General features: G+C 35.6%; 2 protein-coding genes across 2 annotated transcripts; one reads left to right on the top strand and one right to left on the bottom strand.

Moving 5' to 3' along the window:
• Nucleotides 1-8,154: 8,154 nt before the first annotated feature.
• On the bottom strand, nt 8,155-12,212 carry LOC149779484 (uncharacterized). The gene is made up of 4 exons (XM_089940174.1): nt 12,090-12,212; nt 11,510-11,583; nt 8,913-9,746; nt 8,155-8,472 (listed from the first exon to the last, which is right to left on the bottom strand). Exons 2-4 carry the CDS (start codon nt 11,574-11,576, stop codon nt 8,465-8,467), a joined length of 909 nt encoding a protein of 302 aa, XP_089796300.1. The 5' UTR covers nt 11,577-11,583; nt 12,090-12,212; the 3' UTR covers nt 8,155-8,464.
• Nucleotides 12,213-20,318: 8,106 nt separating this feature from the next.
• LOC149779483 (uncharacterized) lies at nt 20,319-22,823 on the top strand. Its single transcript, XM_089938434.1, has one exon. The coding sequence runs from the start codon at nt 20,502-20,504 to the stop codon at nt 22,821-22,823; it is 2,322 nt and encodes a 773-aa protein (XP_089794560.1). The 5' UTR covers nt 20,319-20,501.
• Nucleotides 22,824-23,193: the final 370 nt, after the last annotated feature.

Raw genomic sequence — 23,193 nt, 5'->3', positions numbered from 1 at the left:
AACAACATTATTAATGCTCACATAACTACGCTCAGATAAATTTGAACTTAGTCGCGCGCTAGACATAACTTTCGAAAGAAAATGGCGTGTCTAGTTAAAATTGAAATTTTGAGTCATATTTTGACGGAATGTGCATTGCAACAATTTTTCCATTTTATCTGGAATGAACAGATTTGGATATTATCGTCGATTGTACGAAATTTCGTGATTATGGACTAGATTTATGTGTGATAATTCCACATGAAATACATCGGATTGAAGAAGCGAGAGAGAAACGTGTTGACATAAGGAAATGTGTTTCTGTTTCTGTTATTGAATGTTTGAAATCATAATGTGGGAAAAATATGAAGTCTTTCACTTGCAATTATCAAAAAGACGCTATGGAATTTAATGCTTATTTCATTTTGAGTGCAGTAAGGAGGATGTAATTGCACTTGGAATATATTCGAAATTACAGTACAATTTCGAAATGTGTAATCAAGATTGTGAACCTGTGACATGGCTCATGTAATTCGGATTTGCAGAACTAAGAAAGTATATTTTGTGGAAATTCAGGATGTAAAACTGTAAATATATTTTTTGCCATTCTTATTTCTAGCTAAAGAAGACAATTTTATGCCTTGTCACTTGCATGTTATTTCTGACGATCATCTGCTTTAGTTCATTCAGAAACAAATTTAATCAACCAAACGGTAAAGCGCCTACTATGCGAGTGTACATGATTTGTGTACAAATCAAAAGTGCAGGCGTCTGTGTCCATTGTTTGTTTACAATAGAAAGTTGTTCCTTAATGCACGCGAATGCAATATGAATTACACGCGAGTTCAATATCGTAAAATATTGCACGATTCTGACAATGTAAAGTTAACGGAGAATCAATGAGCATATAATAATACATAATATTGTATTGTAATTATATATTTATCAACGCAAATACCGTTTTGTATTTAGTATACACGTTGTCAAAAAAAATTGTTGAGAGAGAGAGAGAGAGAGAGAGAGAGAGAGAGAATGAAACTTTTGTTAAATCGCAGAAATGAAGAATTCTTGAATCACATGAAATTTCTTTTTATTTAAATTACCATTTTTCTAGTCAGAAAGCTGATTTAGACAAAAGTATCTCATGCAAATGTGTGTCCAGTTGTTTTTATTTCTTCTCATCACCAACAACATAACAAATATTCCACGTGACCATGGATATTCGTAGTTATAACCTCTGGAATTCCTCTTGTGTACGTATTCAGTAACCTGAAACATTGAATGACAATACACATGTACATTAAATATGCATTAGTTGTTACCTTTTGAACGTCAAATATAGAACACCCTTATTTATAAAATGAGTTCCAGGGAACTACCTTAAAGAAATGTTGGAAAGTAGCACCAAATGACACTATAAGATAATAATTTCCTCAGCAGAAAGGAACATAGGTATATGAAGAAATTTCGCTTCAAAACTCTCATGTGAAACGAGGAGTGATGAGAAATTGCCCTACAATATTTCCGTTTCCAGATTGAATTCTAAGATGCACATGTACTGTAGACTCAACAGTTACTGTTTTACGAAAATGAAGATGATCATTTAGGAAAATAGTTTTATCCACCAGCTTTTATGAGACGGATTTTCTTGTAAACTCTTGGTCAAGCTGTTCCATGATATTCGTCAACCTCTTGTTATGAATAATGATGATTATTTAACAAATGTCTTTGCCCATGGCGAGAGAGAGAGAGAGAGAGAGAGAGAGAGAGAGAGAGAGAGAGAGAGAAGAGTTATGGGCTCTCTTGAAAGAGGGTGCCACTCATAACGGTGTAAATACAGCTACATGTTGGGGAATCTTGGCCTGCGAGAGTACACGGGATCGACTGCAAAGACAGAAGCTGTTTGAGTTTCTTGCAAGCAAACTGGCGTGTGCCCGTGGCTGAGGCTTTATATATATCAGTTTCTTAAGACAATGCCAAATATGGCACGCGCCTAGCTCTTTGCGTTTACCAGAATCCCAAGGTGAGGCTTCATTGTCCCTTACAGATTATCGTCTGGGTCTATGTACATTATTACGTAGGTACTTCTGCAAGATCAGCGCATTTACCCTCTAGAAAAATATTTGGATGTGTCTAACTCGTCTATTTACGCAACCTAGCGAATGTACTTTTTGCTGACTTCTTGTTGTTGTTCTATGGTTTAACGCCATTTATCAGCACAAGATAGGCTATACATGGCGGCCAGTATAACTGGTGGAGGAAGAACCATGGAAAACCCAGGGAAGAACCACCGACCCACGAGAAGCTACTGGCAGGCTTTCCCACGTATCCACGCTAGCCGAGCCTTGGACTCGAACCCACGCAGACAGAGGTGAGATGGCAGTGATCCGGAACGGTGAGCGCTTTAGACCACTCAGCCACTCGGGGCCCCTTTTTGCTGAATTGAGATAAAGGGCAATGTGTGTCTAAGACGATTCGTATTTGATCATAAATGCGCAAACATTGTTAAATAGTATATAATTATAATACCGAAATAAATAGATTTAATTTCAATATATTTTAATAGAAAATTACTTTCAATATAATTTAATCAAAACTTACTTTTAATGCAATTTAGAGAAAATTTAAATCTTATTACTTGTATTAAAAAATTCTGTCCTAATAACTGTATATTTAGACTTCTAGTCTGATAAAACTTTTACATAATACATTGTATTATTACTTTTACATTTTGATGTGTAGGATGAAAAGGGCTTACGAAAGATCTTACCTGTGGGAAATCCACCTAAAACCTTTCTTCAAGGATTATAATGTGAGTTCCAAGACAAGCTTTTTAAAAGACGGTGTGATGGTGTGACAAGCTCTTATATAAAGTTGTATTGCGTGGTTCGTACAAAACCATTTACTGCACTGTGAAAATCAAGTTATTTCGCATTGTCCGGTTGTTCATACTGCAACTATCACATTGATACCGTTTTTGTTGAATTCTGAGCACGTTCAGTACAATATATTACATAAATTTGCCCGATAATTTGATTATTCGATTTTCTCCATCGATGTAGCACGACCATTCGCATTTGCCTCCATTTCGGTTTGTAGCCTATTTGATTATCATTCAGATATGTTCTGTTCTTTTCATATTCTATGTTGCCTAGCGCGAAATACGAACAGATTGTTTAATTCATTTTCCTACTTATCAAACCTGTATAAATATCGTTTTACCTGCTGCTAAGGATTCGGCATCAACAATTATTGTTAGCTCACTATGTGAAATCGTTTGAAAGTCATATGATATGCATCACAACATTCGGGACAACACGATATTGTTTTGCCAATCAGTTGCAAGCTTTGGGGAAGGGGGTAAGGATTGGCCGCAGCTTGTTTCTCGTGCAAGACACGCATCCTACACCTAACTCTGCACTACACCTACACCACCACACCGACGAGACACACCGCTGGTACTGAAAGAAACCTCACGATCTAACTCGAAACTTGCAATGATTCAGTTTATTTTATTACAACTGAGATAACGTTCAAAATATGTAATTGCAATTTCATGGTCCGAAATTACACCCACCCTTCTCAAAGTACTTCTAAAGATAAAAGTGCACATTTATGGATGTAAAAAAAAAAACTGTAGTTAAAACTCCAAATTTGTTGCGTCTGTTACTTTTCCTAAACATTCGTTTGTTCAGGTTTTATTAGATCAGTGTTCGTTTCCCTAATCATTTGTTCGCTTAGGTTTTATAACAGCACAGCGTTTGTGGTTTTGGTATCAAATATATCACCATATTACAATATGCTGTAGAAAAGGAACGTTTCGCATATGCACAATGACCGATCATTCACTATGCATTTAAACGTCAATACAAGCATATCTGAATGATCTGCATAGTGTTGTCTTTTTCCCGAGCATTTTATTGTTAAGCTTTCAATTTTTTCTTATATCTGTCAATTATGGGCAATTTTCTAAACTTTAATAAATCATGTTTATACCTGCTTGTACTGGTGAAAAAATTATCTCCCATTGAGCGTGTGCATGTGATAGTCTACGGAATTATTATCAATTGCGTGTTCTTTCGTATGACTATTGTAACGAAAACTGCTGAGCTCTGATACTGTGATACAACCACTGAAAAGGATAATTGACAGGTAATCCTGCAGAGGAAAGCAACGGAGGTAAATCACCGGATTGCTCAAGTGGAAGTTCGTGTTATCGCAATCGCTATGATAATTCAACGTTTTTAGATGGCATGCTACGTTTAAATTCCCTCACTGAATCGGCTGAGACAAGGGGGATACAGTGCGTTTAAATACTGGAGCTGAGACAAGGGGGGATACAGTGCGTTTCAATAATGGAGCTGAGACGAGGGGGATACAGTGCGTTTCAATAATGGAGCTGAGACGAGGGGGATACAGTGCGTTTAAATACTGGAGCTGAGACTATGGGGACACAGTGCGTTTAAATACTGGAAGAAAATGCGTTGTGTTTCTATTACACTAATAGCAGTATCAGTAGCACCAGAAGCACCATTGTTGCAGCATTAGTATGATGTTGTTGGTGTTGTTTATTAGTTATTCTTCTTCTTTTCTTTCTTCTCTTTTGTCATTGTTGTAATAGTGAAGAGATATGAGGAAGAATTAATTGAAACGTTATAAAGAAATTAAAGGAGACCAGAAACCAATGGAAATATTGGATAATAATAAAGGTACTATAGCAGTAAACCTTATTCTGAAGTATCATCTGCGACCGAAATGCCAATATTAAAATATTGGCCTATCTTCTAGGAGCTGAATTTCCGTGACCTCGTATGCAAAATTTCCGCGCCTATTCGGTTACTTTCGGGATGTGACGTCATAGTTGCGACTCCAGCAGCCCAAGTGGGAGTTGCCAGAGTAAAAGACAATACCGTTTTGCGTTGCTTACGGGTGTAATAAAACATTAAGAAAAGCCAGTGGACAACATTAATTTTTCTTTTCCGAAAGATAAAGGCATACTGAAAGAATGGATACATTATTACAGACGAGTCGATTTCAAAGCAACACCATACAGCCCTATGTGCTCGTTACATTTCTCAAAGAACTGTTACGAGAGGGATTCTGAAAAAATGGCAGCTCAAGGATACGCAAATGCTAGGCTTAGACAAAAAGTTGGCTCTGTTCCAGACATAACGTTGAATATTTTAAATCCTGGGAAAATTGTTGAACGTGCGAGTTACGAAAATAAGCAGAAGGCCGAGTAAGTGACCACAAAATGCAACAATCAATTCACGGATCTTTTATCTACACCAGCAGTGCTAAAAATAAATCGGATAGCCCGACACCCTGGGTACCTCTGGTTTTAGTTCCGGCCCATCCTGTATTCAAAATGAGGTGCCCGTCAGGCTTGTCGAAACAAAAATTGTTTGCCTGAGGAAACTTTGATCGCGCTGGTGAAATTAGTAAATGTATTTTCAAGATGTTGACATGCATGCCTTAACACGGCACAATCTAAATCAAATCACTACTGTCCAAGGTGAAATTTAGATTCGATTTTAATCAAATGGAGGCTTTGCCAAAAATAATATTCTAAACCTGTCGTGTTTCGAGAAAACACAATTTTCAGTAATCTTATAAAAATTACAAATTTAAAAAAAAAAATCATTGTATACATGTAGTATGTATAAACGGTAATCTGTAATGATTGGAACTGATATAAAATTATTCCTTGGGCAGTTTAAATAACAGCGATTAAAAGAAAAGAGGTCAAAGTTTCACATTAAATGGCTGCCAATAGAAACTGGTGGGGGAGGGGAACTACTGACCCAACCCCTTGCCCCAATGTGCGAGCGCCCATGGGACGTACCTTTTCTCCATGTGATACGCCTTATTATTCCCCCAGGACAAGCCCATTTTGCATATTCTGGTCAGCTCTGGCTAAATTGCAAAATAGCTAAAGTTTTGATTTAAGTACGCAAACAATAAAGCCGATGTGACCGTTCCGGTGGCCTAGTGGTTAGAGCGTCCGCCTCGGATGCGGGAGGTCGTGGGTTCGATCCCCGGCCGAGTCATACGAAAGACTTTAAAAATGGTACTAACAGCTGCCTCGCTTGGCGTTCAGCATTAAGAGGTTAGTGTTAGGACTGGTCGGCCTGGTGTCAGGATAATGTGACTGGGTGGGACATCATGCTACATGTCTGCGGCATGATGCCCCAGTGCAAGACATCACTATAAACTGCCACATTGCAGACATCGTAGCGATATGACTGAAAAATTGTTAAAGCTACGTTAAAAATCAAAATCACATCATATCACAATAAAGCCGATGTGACTGATGAACATACTCCATCCTTGCATTGATCTTGTGAAAAGGACTGCCCTTCGGACATACTTCAAAGAAACCCTATTCGACAGTGTGTGTGTGTGTGTGTGTGTAAGCACCAGCAATTGATTGCCAAAATAAACGATGCCTATTTTGTTGTTACTTACGATGCCATGGACTTCAGGTTTAAGTCTTAATGCATGTAACACTGTTTGCTGAACAAAATATTTATTCAGAATTAGTTCTTTAGGGCCACATATACTGCATGGTATATTTTGTTTTATTCCTTTTAATTTAATTATGGTAATTAAACTTTACATATACGGTCGAGGAATGTCAGGTGTTAACTGGCCGAGTTTCTTTGGCGGAAATGGAGATGCGATTTTTGTTTGCAGAGAAAATTTCACAGTGATCATTCATTTAAGCTAATTGGTGACAATTGTATTCTTTTAATTTTGTTATACTATAGTACTGTTGTAGTTGTTTAAAAACATCTGAAATTTACTTGAATAATGTTTAATTTTCACGTTCTATTTACTGAAGAAAAAAAAAAAAAAAAGAAAAAAAATGTTGTGTGATATTAATTATTTCGTCCAGTGCCGGATTTAGACGTGTGTGCGTGTGATTTGAATTTTTAACGTAGCTTTAACAATTTTTCAGTCATATCACTACGATGTCTGCAGTGTGGCAGCTTAGACTGTGGATTGCATACGTTACATCTATTTATAAACGGTTTGGGGTTGTTTTTTTCTTCTTCTGACAAATGAAAATTGACAGACATAATGTAATTATTGGGACTTCGCTGCGAAAAATTTAGAGATATTACGAGATCGGGATGTAGATGAGGAAATACCCCCAAAATCAGGAGGTTTTTCTCCCGGCTTGAGAGTTGACAGGTATGAACTGTCCGGGCTTGTGGAATTTCAGTCAGGGCTTGAGTTTATTTAAGTCACCTGCCCGGGGCCTGTGCCTAAAAAAATTCTTTTAACACTGACCAGTACAGTACATAAACTATTATATCAGACTGCAGATTCAAGTTTTGAATGTGCAACCCAAATGTGGTCTCCTTCCGTCTGCCTGGCTCGCCAATGTTTATGTTTGTATTCGAGGACTGGCTAGTATTGCGTCACGGTACCACGTGATCTGTCGTCTCATTAAAACTCGGAAAAACTCGGCAATTTACGGAATCGTGGTATCTTCCATGCAATAAAATCACTACCCGCTTACGATATTTAATTTATAAACATGTCAGTCGAATTAAAATCTGTAGAGAATTACATACGTAGAAGGAAAATTTTGATTTCTAGTCTCCTTTAACTTCAGTGAGGTTGATGTATTATTTCTATTATTCGAGTCACGTGCTATTATAAATGTGTCGTATCTCAATTTGTTTCCAATCATACACATTACGCCATACATGTCGCCGTTGGCTGTTTTATTTCGCATCTAATTTATAGCTGTATCCTGATATAATCTCTCGTAACAGTTCTTATCGCAGAGGACATTTCTCTCACGTGCCTTAAATTTCGCTTTCCTAAAGTGATTTTATTATCTTTATGACTACTTTTTATGGCGGGGCCACGAGTGGCCGAGTGGTCCAAAGCGCTCTCCGTTACGGATCACTGCCATTTCACCTCTGTCTGCGTGGGTTCGAGTCTAGGATTCGGCCAATGTGGGTATGTGAGAAAGCTTGCCTGTAGCTTCTCGTGGGTCGGTGGTTCTTCCCGGGTACTTCCTCCACCATTAATACTGGCCGCCATACATAGCCTATCTTGTGCTGAAAAATGGCGTTAAACCCCACAACAACAACAACTTTTTATGGCTATTTAGAATTGCATCATATTGTATTGTAATGAAACATTTATCAACGCAAATATAGTTTTGTATTTATTATACACGTAGTCAATTAAATTGTTGAGAGAGTTAGAGAGAGAGAAAGAGAAAGACAGAGACAGAGAGAGAAACTTTTGTTAAATGACAGAAATGAAGAATTGTTAAATCACATGATTTTTTTTTTATTATTTTAATCACCATATTTCAGATTAGAAACCTAATTTAGAAAAAAAGTAACTAGTGCAAATGTGTGTCCAGTTATTTTTTCTCACCACTAACAACATAAAAAATATTGCACGTCACCGTGGATAGTCGTAGTTATAACCCCTGGAATTCCTCTCGTGTACGTATTCAGTAACCTGAAACATTGAATGAAAATATATATGTAGATCGAGTATGCATTAGTTGTTACCTTTTGAATGAATGTCAAATATAGAACACCCTTGTTAATAAAATGGGTCTTAGTGAACTACCTTAAAATTTTTAGGGTCAGACGACACCAACAGGAGAACAGTTTCTACAGCAGAAGGGAATATATATATATATATATATATATATATATATATATATATATATATATAATATAGTAACGCTTTAAAACTCTCCTGCGAAACGTATAGTGTCAGGAAATTGCCCTACAATATTTCCGCTTCCAGATTAAATTCTAAGATGTACATATACTGTAGACTCAATAGTTATTGTATATTTAGACTTCTAGTCTGATAATTTACATAATACATTATATTGTTACTTTTATATTTTGATGAGTGGGATGAAAAGGGCTTACGAAAAATCTTACCTGTAGGAAATCCACCTATAGGCTTTCTTCGAGGATCCTGAACAAGTCCACCGACGTTACTCCCGGGTACAACCAAGTTATCAACCTTTCCAGCACCATGACCTACTCCAAGGATGGGATCTATGATTTTAGGCACTGTCAGTCCTTGAAGATGAAGATTCGCAGCTCCATGGTTGGCTCCTTGGACGGGGCCTATGGCATGAGGATCTCGTATGCCATCATATGAATTTCCTAAGGGAACTTCTTTCACGACAGGATTTTTCACGATTGACATAAGGAGACTTCCTGCGAGGTTAGGTGTGTCAAATACTTGTCCAACGCCTGGAAACGTGTCAACTAAACCTTGATGAACAAATGGATCACTGTTCACACCTAGAAACCTGTTGTTGAATCCAGAAAGGAGATTGCTTGGTGCTGGTAGGACTTTGGCACCAACGTTTCCACCGTTCAACCAAAGATCAACAACTGGCGTCTTTCCATTTGGAAATGTGGGATCAACTGCTCCATGTAAATTTGGTTTTGATGGATGGACCGGTGGTTTGATGTGAGCACCGGCATGATGTGGATCAGGGTGAAATTCTGTCCTGAGACTATCGAAGGATAGTGAGTTATCTGCAAGCCACTGGCGCAATCGAGCTTCACGAGAACCTAAAGATGACAGATCCAATGAACCTAATGGGTTCGATAAAAGAGGATCAAAGGGATCACTCTTCCTGGTGCCTCCGTGTAAAGGTAGATCGCCACCAGGTATCCATATTCCGAGTGGACTTCCATTGCTGTCAATATTAGGACTTGGAACCGGACGTTGTTGGAGAACATTCTGTGCTTGATAGTCTGAAAATGAATAAGCGAACAAATAAATAAGTAGTAATGGGTTCCAGAAAGCGACCCTGTGGAAAAGTTCACTCGCAGGCCAACCTGAAATGAGCCACAATGAGACGTTAATGATCAAAACGCCAATTGCTACAACATTCCAGTTCACTGTTTGGGCCAATGACAAATTAGCATTTTGGGACACTTTGATGTCCACCGGGAATATACTATTGTGGGTCACTAAGGGGATAAAACATACTTAATGACAATCTATATGAATATATAGTCAGCCTGTGATAACAGAGGACATACAGACATCAGATATTAAACCTTTCTCTCTAACCATTATCGTATCCGGAGACCTCAACTATATCAACTATATAAACTAAATATTTGAATAGCTGATCCCATTGATACAATCAATGCAGCCTTGTGATTATGTACAATTATCCTTGCTTTATATATTAACCATTGACCTTATACCTCGGATTTTGTCGGTACTATAGGTAAATTTCCATATATTCTACTAATGCTATAAATAGCTGTAATTAAGGGAGCCAACACATTATAACCCAAAATATTTAAAAAAAACTGGACCTGGTTTTTAGCGGAGGCTAAAACAACAAGAAAACACAATTTTAACTCAAAATGGAAAATTTAACATGGCCAAGACTGACATTTATAATCAATCTCAGAAACTTGCACGTAATTTAGCGGTGGCTAAAAACAACATAAATCATATAGGAAAATGGGCGAGACTAAAAGTAATTTAAAAATTTTGCTCCTGATGATTCCAGGATATAATCAATACATTTTTAAAAATTTCGTTTTTATCAGCCATGGATTCGTATGTACTTCTTCAAATTACGACCATCACTAAATATTTTATCATAAACATCAGATTTTATTGGCTTCTCTCCACTATTAATTCACGCATGCACCGTCAGATTTCCATTTTTGCTATGTGTTATGTTACATTTTAATAGTTTTCTGAAATATGTATCATCGTGTGCCTCTTCTTCTATTCATGGTCTGGTATTTAATGAATGGGAAGGCCTGATTTCTAATGGGAATTTAATACTGAAAGAAACACTCATTCGTTCTAATCGAATGATACATGACTACTACGGCGTCCTTATTTTATTTTCTTTGTAAATAGTTCTGAAATATTTTGCTTTAAAAAAATGTTAATTTTATCAAATATAAAGTTTGACATTTTCTTACAGTTATAAATATTTAAAGAAGTTTGGTGGATTCTAAACTCGCTTTAGAACTATTAAATGATTTTACCTTATTTTTTTAATTTATTAACGCTTGTATTGTATTCACTGTCCGTCTGAAGGACCATGCAGACAGAAGTGAGACGACAGTGATCAGTAACGGCATTAGCTTCTCATTCAATATTCTTCGCCTTTGGTATCGTGGTTGTGAAATGTAATATTTAAGACTACATATTCACAATTACATTGTATAGGTATTAATTTCGAGCTTCTACTATATTTTTCTTACAGAAGATAAAACGGGACTACATTAGCCTTCCTGTATAGAATTTTGTTTATTTATTTTTACGTGAAGTAAGTTAAATTTTCCAGTCAGTACAGCTACGAAACTTTATCGAGCTCCTGAAAGTAATTAATTTATCTTAATTTTAATATTTGCACGTATATATGGGATAAGTGTTACTATAGGAGACCACTAAATATATGTAATACGATAATAAATATGTTTAAAAGATAAAATGACTCATCGAACTTCGTGTAGAAAACAACGATGAAGATACTTACTGTCTTGTCCCATTGTCACGGTGGTGACAACCAAAATGATTGTAGTTGCGACTGACCGATGATTCATTTCTTTTCTGCAAAATAGTTTTGTACGTTATGAATTGTTTTAAAAATGGAACACGCTATACACTCATGCTATACTCCCAGTCTGAGAAAAAATCACGATGTACTTCTATCAATCCTTCCGTGTGTCTAGATATGTATTTATCTTTTTATACATCTGTCTCTTGATAAGCATCCGTCATGAAGTTGTACCGATATTCATTCTAATACTGATGCAAACTATACTTTGTCAATCTCCTAATTAACATTCTGACAACAAATCATATTATCATCTGCAGTTTTACTTCTTTCTCTTAAATTTTATTAAATTTATTTCCGTTCTACTTACAGTCGATAGCCAGTATTGTGCTGATATGCCGTTAAACCACAATACATTATTATGTGCTTAAATTATTTGTCAGGTTCTGCCTTCAATAGCATGCAAAAAGGTTTCAAGGCCGTAATAATAAAATTTTAGAGAGAGAGAGAGAGAGAGAGAGAGAGATTGTATATGGGTGGGTGTGGAAATAGTTGTTACCTTTTGTCAGATTTTCTTTGCACCTGACCTAGATCTGTGAAGATGCAATGCCTTGGTTGTTCTGAGTTTTACTTTAAGGTTTATATACCAAATGAGCGTTTGGTCGATCCCATTGTATATACGTCACAATAACGAGGAAATAGATCCGTAGTGTACCACATACAGGATCATCTCTATAATTTCCGTTTATATTTATTATTATTCTATTTTTATATTAGGGTGTTTTTATAATACATTAACTTCTACAATGAAAGCATTGTATAAGTTCCAATTATAACTCTCCAGTAAAACTTGCACAGATATGCTCAAAATTATTATGATACAACGTACATGCTGGTTAATACGAACTGCTTATTCAAAAAGACGTCACTCAAGACATTGATATTTTGCACGTAGGGACACAAGACTCACTTTTAGGCTGGAGGCAACAGTTCGGCCTCGCGGTGTTCGATAATATAACTAGTGTTATATTCAAAAGCTTAGCAATGATAAAATAAAGCAAATAAAATAAGTTTCAGACAAATAAATCTAACAACATTCAAATCCCACTTTCGCAAAATACCCAAATTAAACTCCATTTTGTCTGCAGCAAAAAAAGCTTTCATACAATAATATAACATTAAAAACCAGTTATAGCGTAATGTTTATATGGTACCTTTTGGAATGTTAGTATTACCATTTAATAAAACGTTTGTCTATTCTATAAAAGTGTACACGAAAACCTAACATTTGCATTAAATTAAGTGTAGGCATAAAAACATTGGATACGTGGAAGTACATGTGTTATTCGGATAATTTTTAAAAAATCAACACTTTTTTAAGTCTGTTATCTTTCTAGATTAAAATATTATACTGAAGCGTAAAATTATTTCCTACCAACAACATAGAATAGAAAGTAATCTTCCAAATCGGAATAACGTGAAACATTTAAGATGCGTTAAAAATAAAATTTGTGTCGTAGAATAGTAGATTATAGTTTGCATTACTTGAATCATTTGCACTGAATTTGTTTAACAAAAGACTAGATTTTTAAATAGAAAGCTAGTGTATCTAATTCAATATTGCTTTAAACTGCATTTTCCCCGTTTCATTTAATGAGCGAGTGAAGCGAACAGTCTTAGGATACAAACCAAAGAATGCTAACATGATTAAATAATAGTTTTAAAATGAATGTATGCAATGCTTGAAGTTGTGGTTTCATAGACCATGTACGTGCAAGTGAAAATGTCGTTAAAATATATTCTAATAAACAATCAACGACTAACTTCAGTTCGTCTCCTTTCAAGCAAATAGTTTGTACATTGTGGCAGAACCATTTGAAAAGTTAATTGTTTCTTCTAGATTTATACTGAAATGTTTTTTACTGCTACTAGTGATGCTGCTAGCAGCCCAACTGTTGCTACTACTACTATTTCCACTGCTACAACCACAACTACGAGAATCTCTACTAAAATAATAATAATAATAATAATAATAATAATAATAACAACAACAACAACAATAATAATAATAACAGTAATAATAATAATAATAATAATAATAATAATAATATAACAATAATAATGACAATAATAAAGCTGAATTCAAATAGAAATATAGATTTGCACGAGTTATTTTCCTGATGTCCCGTAAAGAAAAAACACATCTTAAGGTCAATGATGACGCCTACACATCAGCTGCGACGATGATTACGTGTTACGAGATCATAATATAACCTAATGAAATAATTAATGAATACCGTTACAGTACATAAAAACCAGAGCAATGCGCTTAAGGCACATACTAATGAATGACTAAAGGTTACCAAGGTGTAAACATCGTTATTTCCGTCAATGTCATAAGGCCCCACTAGCGTATAGAAAGGAGTCAGTTATAACAAGGAAACAAACTGGTAAAGACTTTCAACAGTACGCTATTAACGCAGAATCATCTCATTCTTAAAAAAAAAAAAAAAAAAAAAAAAAAAACTGCCAAAGTCTCTTATTGAATAGAATCTTCTCCCTTTTCAGAATCAACAAAAATATATAAGTAGTAGTCCAATAATAGCAGTTCTTTTGAAAGAACATTTAGGACTATTTCGGATTTAATTCACAATACTCTAAGTTACTCTTAAATTTTTACTTAGTAACTTTGAAAAATAAATTATTTTTAATTTTCCTTAACTTGCTGGTTTCGCTTCCTTTCTGTTACTTAGTTTAAGACTATACAGTCATAATAGAAACTGGCTGCTCGTTCGGAGCTCTTTAAAATATTTCAGATATGTTAAAAGATGTTCTAAAATTTAAATTGACTTTGTTTTGCAACTTTCTTTGTTCCTAGTTAAGATTTTACTTTGATATGTTTGAGAAATCTCTTGTGCGGGGACCAACATGCAAAACTGACATTCGCGCAAACTTCATATATAATTTGCTATATGTATAAGGTTCATTTTCTGAATATTTGTACCTTTTATTCTTACTCGTTACGAAGAAAATTATGAAAAACCGATCATCTCTCCCGATCCGTCTAGAATAGAACAACACGTTTCCCTTCCCCTGTAAAAATAGCGTGTGTGACGCCATTTGAGACACTGTGTACACACTGGCATTGTTGATAATGAATTATGGAGAACTCGCTCTGGGTGAACTAATCCCAGGTGTTAGGAGAAGTCGCCCCATGGTGGTCGGAGAAGTCGCCCACTGCGCCTGGAGAAGTCGTCCCAAGGATCATATATATTAATTCTGAGACGTCGCCAAGTGGTTGTTAAGGCTTTATTTATTGTTGTTTTTCTTCAAGATCAACTTAATAACTTATTAAATCTATAAAATTTGCAACTTTTCAACTTTTCCATTTGATCAACTCCGCTTCTGTACTTAACGAAAAAGAAGTGGTATCTATCCCTTTTGCTCTGCTCTTCAAATCATTAAATGCATTTTAATTGGAAAAATAGAGCGAGTGTAAGCATGATGTGACATCTGCAGTTTTATACATGAAATCGAATGAATTCTTGCCGTCAATAATCCAAAGGGTTATAGTATTATATCTCTAACTGAACAATTTAATCTGATTTTTCACTGAGATTTGCTAACCATTGACGAATGATACTTGAACTCGATAAAAAGCATCACTGACGCCTACTCAGAAAATCCGGTCTCTATTGAGTTCAACATCATGGCTAAAGCACAGAATTCGGACGGTTTCTGAAGCTATCGTGTACTACGCCCATCATTTAGTTTATTTCTTCTTTTTTGTCAGTGTTCGTAATTTTATCATTTCTCAAAAAAACAAACTATTTAAAGTTGAACGAGAAGTTTTAAAAATATTTCACTACTAAATTGCCGATGCACAATAAACATGATTACGTTATTTTATTATATATAACAATACCATGATCACGTGTACTAACGGGATTTTGTTACTTTAAATGCATATTTTAACTGCTTAACGTACTTGGGACATAATGAGAAGATCATCTTTAAAAACAAATTTAAATGTCACATTTAAATCCTGGACTAAACTGAATAACATTTCACATGGTCCGAATCAGCTTGGAAGTTTGGAGAATGAGCCAGATATATGGGATGAATCAGTCAGCGTTTTGTACCGAATCAGCCTGGTCCGAGTTTGAGAGTAATTACCACAGTAATGAGCAATGTTACTATAATAGATTTATCAATCAAGAAAGTTAACAGTAACATTTGTTTAAAAAATTGTATCGGGGTGTTCCGGTGTGTGTAGTTATAAGAAATCTAACGAGTTTATATGAACACACAGACTTTTAATTATAAGTGATTTATTTTTCTATTATCGACATTACACAAACAAGATGAATGAAGAATGGGATGGAAAGGTTTATTATATAACAAGTGTAAAACAGTCTTGAACGTAAGTGTGGAAGAAAAATGCATATTCATCCGATGCAGTTACATACAAAATCAGACGTGCATAATAAATTGATGTTGGAAACACTGAATGAAAAAGCATAAACATTTCTTTAATGTTATTTCATTTGGTAGATAATTTCTTACTTTTCAAAGATGGAGAGAAAAAAAAGAGTAAAATAATTGAGGATTGTTTAAGAACTGCTATTATTCACGCAATTTAGAGCTGTGCATTGAACCATCTTGTTTCTACTTGACACTTCGCTGCACAAATTGAATACAACTCTTATACGTTAATCGTCTCCAATGACGTCACATCCTGTTTGTATGGAAGGGAGCTAACAAATTCGGGGCAGTTCTTTCCGTTTGATCTCGGAATACAGGACAATATTTTGTATGAAATGTTTGTGCAAATACAATAGATGCAAAGAAGAAAATAGTCGGGATAGATTATATACACAAACTACTAAATATCCTTCTGTTTACAATAAAATTGTGCAGGTCGGTTTTTTTTTTCCCCTTTAAGTGAAGAAATTTCTTTAAATCCTACAACGGAAGGGTTTTAGTCATCGAAAAAGGACGTGTTGCTTGAGCTTGCCAGACATTATGATCTTCCTTAAATGAACGCCTATTTAATAAAGCAATACAAAAGATTGATTCAGTATTTGGTGTTAAAGAATATTTTAGATTAAAGTGATTTAGATTTGATTAGCAAGTCTGTATTTGTTTCTGATAGGAAATTAAAAGAATTACACTTAAGAATCCAGATGGAATTAGCAGTAAAAAAAGCTCCGGCTTCAGAAAGAAATGTGACATCAAACAATACCAACAACGTTCAGCTGGCTTCTGCTGTCGTTTTGACTGTCCTATCAAAGGTCCATGTAAGGCGAGCTTTGTTGCATAATAACAGGTTGAGTAGGAGACTGGTATTGTAAATTAAGGAGATATAGAATGCATTCTTAATTGGGAAGTAAATGGACTAGGGTTTATTTTTTTGCTGAAACAGGCTCTAAAAAAGCAATATAAGAAATATTGCAATCTGAGGTACCGAAATATCTGATTGCATTGCTTATATATTGATTTTCAAAAAGGCATTTTGATTCAATGGAAAGAGAGATGCCATGGTATGCATTATTAAAAAATTTCATCGCAATCCTTTCTGCTGTCTGTTCCTCATTTCCCTCTCATGCATAATGGACAAACTACGCAGAAATCTGGAGCGAGAGAGCAAAAAGAATTTCGAACTGGATTAAAACCCTGAAACTGAACCTTTTCCTTCAGTTGTTGGTGTAACATCAATTCTGCAGACGTGTTTTACGTTGGATTTAGATATTTTCTGGCAGGAAAGACATTTCATTAGATTATTCAGTGGAAATTATACTGGAACTATTGTGAATTCTTACAGAAGTTCTAAACAACACCACCTTGACATCACAATTCTTGGTGGACAAGTATATTTCCGGTTTTGAAATTTATACGGAACTTCGTTTGGACTTCAATATAACGTTTTCTTTGATATTTTGGAGTTACTTAACAATACCGTAAGTTTCTCTCACATTTTAATTTATAACATTGATAACTAGACTGTTTGTTAAGTTTTACAAAACTTGTTGGTTTTGCTTCTTTCTGTATCTTTGTGACCACAGAGTAGCAACACATAAACAAAAGTTAATCACACAATATAGATTACATATTCATAAGAGTGTCACCAGACCTAAAGTTTCGGATGGTGTTTAAAATAGAATTCTGTACTAAAAACATCCATTCTTAAGCGCGAAGGTTATATATTGAACGTAGATCTGCATTTGTCATTCTATGATTATGATTTCGTATTACTGATAAAGATAGTGTATCACTGTAGTTTCTGGAGTACGTAGGTCGATAGCGTGAACGACAGGTTTAAAAGATAGTATATCACTGCATTTTCTGGAGTACGTAGGTCGATAGCGTGAACGACAGGTTTAAAAGATAGTGTAGCACTGTAGTTTCTGGAGTACGTAGGTCGATAGCGTGAAAGTCAAGTTTAAAAGATAGTGTATCACTGTAGTTTCTAGAGTACGTACGTCGATAGCGTGAACGTCAGGTTTACTTCACTCTGAAGTCTAGCATAAATGACTACATGTCATATATCTCTGTATACGGTTGGGGGGGGGGTCTTAAATTGTGAACACTTACTATTAATTAGTTAGGTCGTTATAGATTGGAGCAACAGGTATTTTATAGAAACTGTCCGTAACTGCAGCATATATTATTCTATCTGCGTAGCGTCAAAAGCGTCTCAGTTTAATCTGGAAATTGAAATAAAATGATAGATTACCTGAATACGATATGTAATTACCTCCTTCGTATCAAGGTCATATCAGTTTTAATTTTTCCATGCATATGTACCAGAATATATCTTAACCATGTGTATTTAAAATGTTTTTGCACCAATACAGGAACTTTTAGACTATATAATACTAATAACAAATAGAGCATAAACAACACATACAACCGATCAGTTCAAAGGCAATTTGCAAGCAAACTGCTACTAGAGGCAGAGAGTATTATTGATGTCATTAAAGGCTTTTAAACCACACTAATGACTAATGTGCTTCAAACAAATTAGGTGGACAATGAAAACTCCCATGGAGGTCTTCTCCATATAAAGAACTCCTGCATATAAAAGACAAAATGTATGGATCTATTTGCTTATATTCATATCAGTTTTACTTGCATGTATAGGAAACGTTCCCATGAAGGACATAACATTGTGGTCAAACGTGTGTCTTTCAAAGACAGGGATAGAAATGCTGATGACGTTTCCGAATAAGTCTGATTACAAGATGAGTAGTTCTTGTCCGGTATCAGTGGGGAGATTTGTCTCGTTATTAATCGGGAGTTCCTGCGCTGTATTATTTGAAAACTTGTTAATGTGATCAACGAGAAAATGTCGAGTAAGTGTTGTGCTTGCTTTGAAATGTCAAGCTTCTGAAACAGCACAGAATACCTACTCTCAAAGATCAGCACTAGCCAATTTTAAATAAAATGCCAACATTTTATATATTAAAGGAATGTTGTTTTGGGTTTTTTTCAAAACAATATTGCGACTTTTGACTGTGTAGTGACAAGGGTTAATATAGATATATAGAGAATGACAATTGACGTTTAATAAACATTATTTTTACATGTTTCAGTAGGTGCAATGAATGACATAAACAATACATTTGAAATCGGAGTATTTCGATTCAGTGACCAACTCTATAACGCACTGAAATTGACCTATAAACGGATAAAGTCGACGTCCTTCTCGAGTCTTTACTCCATCTGCGCTCAAGGTAGTTACATGCAAATGTTAAGATCAAAGATTATTTTTACCTGGAAACTCAATCACGCTAATGACTAAATAATGTATGGGTGACTTCAATGTAGGTTTAATTTAGTGTTGCTTAAATCAAAACTTTTGTAGCAGATTAGGTTTTATGAGGTCACTTACTACCCGGGCGTTTTAGTTCAGTGGTACGTGCGCCACACTGTATGACAGAAGAACCGGCTTCGATTCCGCAAAACTTAAAATTTGTCTCCTCTCCTGTTACAACGATACTATCTGCATTTTAAATACCTTAAGCATATTTATTAGCTTTTCATGTTATCAAACGTTTTCCATATATGAATTCTAATTGAATAACTTCCATATATGAATGCTAATTGAATAACTTCCATATATGAATGCTAATTGAATAACTTCCATATATGAATGCTAATTGAATAACTTCCATATATGAATGCTAATTGAATAACTTCCATATATGAATGCTAATTGAATAATCTGAATTATTACGACTGTATTGCCATAACCTAAACAAAAGAAAAGTGAGAAAATCAACTTTTGTAATTTTCAGCAAATAATTTATTTCCCTAGAATGCAAAGTGAAAATTTAAAAAGAAATTAGTCTTGTGAATTAAATCTCGTAAACTTTCTACAACTCAAGCAGTATACTGAATTCCGAAAGAATTCCAGTGGAGTTCCTAATAAATTCCAATTGTAAACGTGCTGTGCTGATGTGTCAGTAGTTTCGAATATGCTAAAGTACCAATATATATAAATTGTCAACGACCTTTTATAGTGATTACTCCACCACCTTCTATCTTATTTAGTTACATGCATTTGTCATTAATAGATAGCCTTGCCGTATGATAAGGCAGGTGTTATTTGGGCTTGCCAGGAGTACTGTATCTACCTCTTGCAAACCTGGAACATATGTATAAGCTGATGGGTCATGAAAAGACTGATATGTATGAACATTAATAGAATCGAGAAAATAACAAGCTAGCTATTTGAATTGGTGCTTCACTGGAATGCCCACTGCCTTAAAATCCTTTTGATGTGATTCGAGGATCCGTTCCTGACAATACTTAAGATGATCATTTAAATTGGAACGTGAAAATCTGTAAGTATGTAGAATATTAAATATTTTTGTGCGAAGATGCATGAGGAAACAAAACAAACACAGTGAGATACATATTATTCGAGTTCCGTTATAGCATATAGAGAAAAGAACTATCTGTAAAAATGACAAATGAAGAATGTCTTGTTTTCAAATCTATACTGAATAGACGTTCAAGTGCGAGAGAAGGAGAGAGCGAAAACGTTGCAATGGAAGATTTAGTTCTTAACATGGTGTTACCTCTGTCAATGGCCGGCTCAATAATTGTGTACAGCCAAGAGAAGGATCAAGCGGTCAGGCCATTGGTAGTCAATGACAGAACCTTTAATAACATCATGGAGATTGTGACTGGCAGTTCTGCTGATGGACTTGCACTTCCTCAGGTAACAAATATCAAGGGAGATAAATTCAATGTCGATGGCCCCGATGAGGATGTAAACTACGTCTTCTCAGCGCTCATTGTCGATCCAAGCCACAGACGAGCGTTTGCTAGAACGGAATCTCAGCAAAGTCCAGCATGTTTCACACGGTTACATTTCAATCAGGATTGGCACAACAAAAGAACTACGAAATTTCCTGCTGAAAGGTTACAAAATGACATTGTACGCAACTCATGCGCATTCCTTGATAATGGCGGTTATATCTTAAGATCTAAGTTAGTTCGCTGTCTAAGAAAAATTTCAAATTTGTGTCATAATGAAAAATTACAGCTAGAGAGATTTAGATGCAGACTAGGGTCTGTGCCTCAGATCAGATTCAGCCACCACGGTCCTGCTATTACCGTTGATACAGAAGACACTGTCTTAAAGATTATAGTTTCTGCAGATTATGTAGTGTCACTACCTTGTCCACGATGGCCAAAAGAAGCGTCTGAATGGCCTAAAAGGAAGCGAGTTTGGCCTAAAGAAGATATTGTGAAGAGAATTATCAAAGGAGGCTGTCATATAGTTCCAAAGACTCACAAATTAGGCAATGATCCACGGGAATTTATTTTCTCTTTTTCTGTGTGCGAGAAAATATTAGCACATTCCTTGAGCATAAACCAAAAGCGCTGCTATATGCTTTTGAAATTTCTATTCAAATATCATCTGGACAAGGTAAAACGTGGTCTTACGACATATTACTTGAAAATGACATTGTTTTGGATATGTGAAAGAATCCCGGTAACAGAATGGCGGGAGAACAATCCTCTCGAATGCCTTATGTGGCTTCTATCGGATCTACAAGGTTACTTAAAGGTACATCATCTTCCCAATTACTTCATACCAAAGAGAAATATGATCGACCACATGAGTACAGCGTCCGTACAAGCATGTCTTCGGGATATAGAGAATGTGATGAAGGCTCCATTGTCCGTCATTTTGGAGCTGACAGAAAACCACAGATTCTGTTGGTTCTCAAGAGATGTTTCGCTGAAGAAAATGCTGCAGCCTCTTCTCTCTGAAGGAAACTCTACACAAAATATGCTCAGAACGTATGTTCTTCGATATTTGTCTGTGATGTTGGACAAAGGTGAGATATATCTTGCTTTGTCTATGATCTGTGGAATGGAGTCGTGTGAAGTTCTTCCTGAAACGGAATATTCTCTCAAATGCCTTGAAAATGTCCTGGAGCAGTGTGACGAAGGAGACTACACAGTCTGTGTCAAAGGCCTCCTTGCTAACATTTATCACCAGAGAGCTGAAGAATGCGTCAAGAATGGAAATAAAAAGGATGGTCAGAAGTACAAAAAAATAAGTTTAAAAGCCTATCAGGAAATCCTAAAAGATGTTGGGCACCACATATGGATATATGGTGCGTACTATGACCTCTTATCTGCATGTGGATCATGTCAGATACTATTGAGACATTTTCTATCGGTTGTCCACCCACAGACAAAGGGAAAGTATGGATTTTTGTTTACCGCCGGTGTGTATACCGCAATAACTCCACATAATGTTCTCACAGTGCATCCATCAACATTCGACTTTACGGAGGAATCTGTGATTCCTTCGACAGCATACATACTGTTCAAGGTTATTCTCACATACCTTGAATTGGACGAAAATGTAATTGAACATAGACTTAAGCTGCAGGGGAAGAAAGCAATTAGTCTCTTTGACAAATGGGTGGCATGTAAGTGCGAATTGTTTCCAGAACAGTACGACGATTATTTGCTCTACCTTGTCGGGATCACTAGGATGATAGCTGGAGATATTAAAAGAGGGCGTGATCTTTTCCAGGCCGCCATCGATTACACATCCACTTTCAGTAGAATAGAATTTCGACTACCAACCAGCAAGGAACAGGTTCCGACACTAAAACCTCAAAGCAAGTGGCGATATCATCCGTATAGACAGTCGAAGAACTTGCATCAAAAGCAAAATCTTCAGGACGCAAAAAGGCTATTTTCTAAATTAAGTTTTAGAAGTGGAGAGGTCCATATCAAACCTTACACGCATTATTAGCTTTTGAATAAATAAGATTCAGTTTTATAGCTTATACTCTAAATGCGATTCTCAACCCAGTTATGTATTATAATTGTCACACATATCCGCATTATCATGTCTGTTTAATGAAGCATTTTGACTTAACATTATTTATTCATTGTTACGAAGTATAAGAGGTGTACAATGAGTGTATGTCAATAACAGACTGCAAGAAACTCAGGGATTTCAGTGCTGAACATGTGAGAGGCAAACAATAAAGACATAAGACATTTAATTTTCACCAGACTCTATTGAGGTAAATAGGAAGTAGAACTAGTAGTTTTAGGAAGTATTTTTTCACCTAACGTTTATCTGGTTAATCTTTACATAAGAGTATTTAATCTACTTT

Source organism: Sinohyriopsis cumingii, chromosome 17, assembly GCF_028554795.1.
Source record: "Sinohyriopsis cumingii isolate HCF-2022 chromosome 17, ASM2855479v2, whole genome shotgun sequence".
NCBI lineage: Eukaryota > Metazoa > Mollusca > Bivalvia > Unionida > Unionidae > Sinohyriopsis > Sinohyriopsis cumingii.
Note: the sequence above shows the minus strand (reverse complement) of the source record. Positions and strands in the feature narration are given on the sequence as shown.

Coding starts and splice junctions, on each gene's coding strand:
- LOC149779484 (XM_089940174.1), bottom strand. CDS start 11,576: ATGAATCATCGGTCAGTCGCAACTACAATCATTTTGGTTGTCACCACC. Junction 9,747..11,509: donor CGTGACAATGGGACAAGACA/GTAAGTATCTTC, acceptor ATTCATTTTCAG/ACTATCAAGCACAGAATGTT.
- LOC149779483 (XM_089938434.1), top strand. CDS start 20,502: ATGACAAATGAAGAATGTCTTGTTTTCAAATCTATACTGAATAGACGT.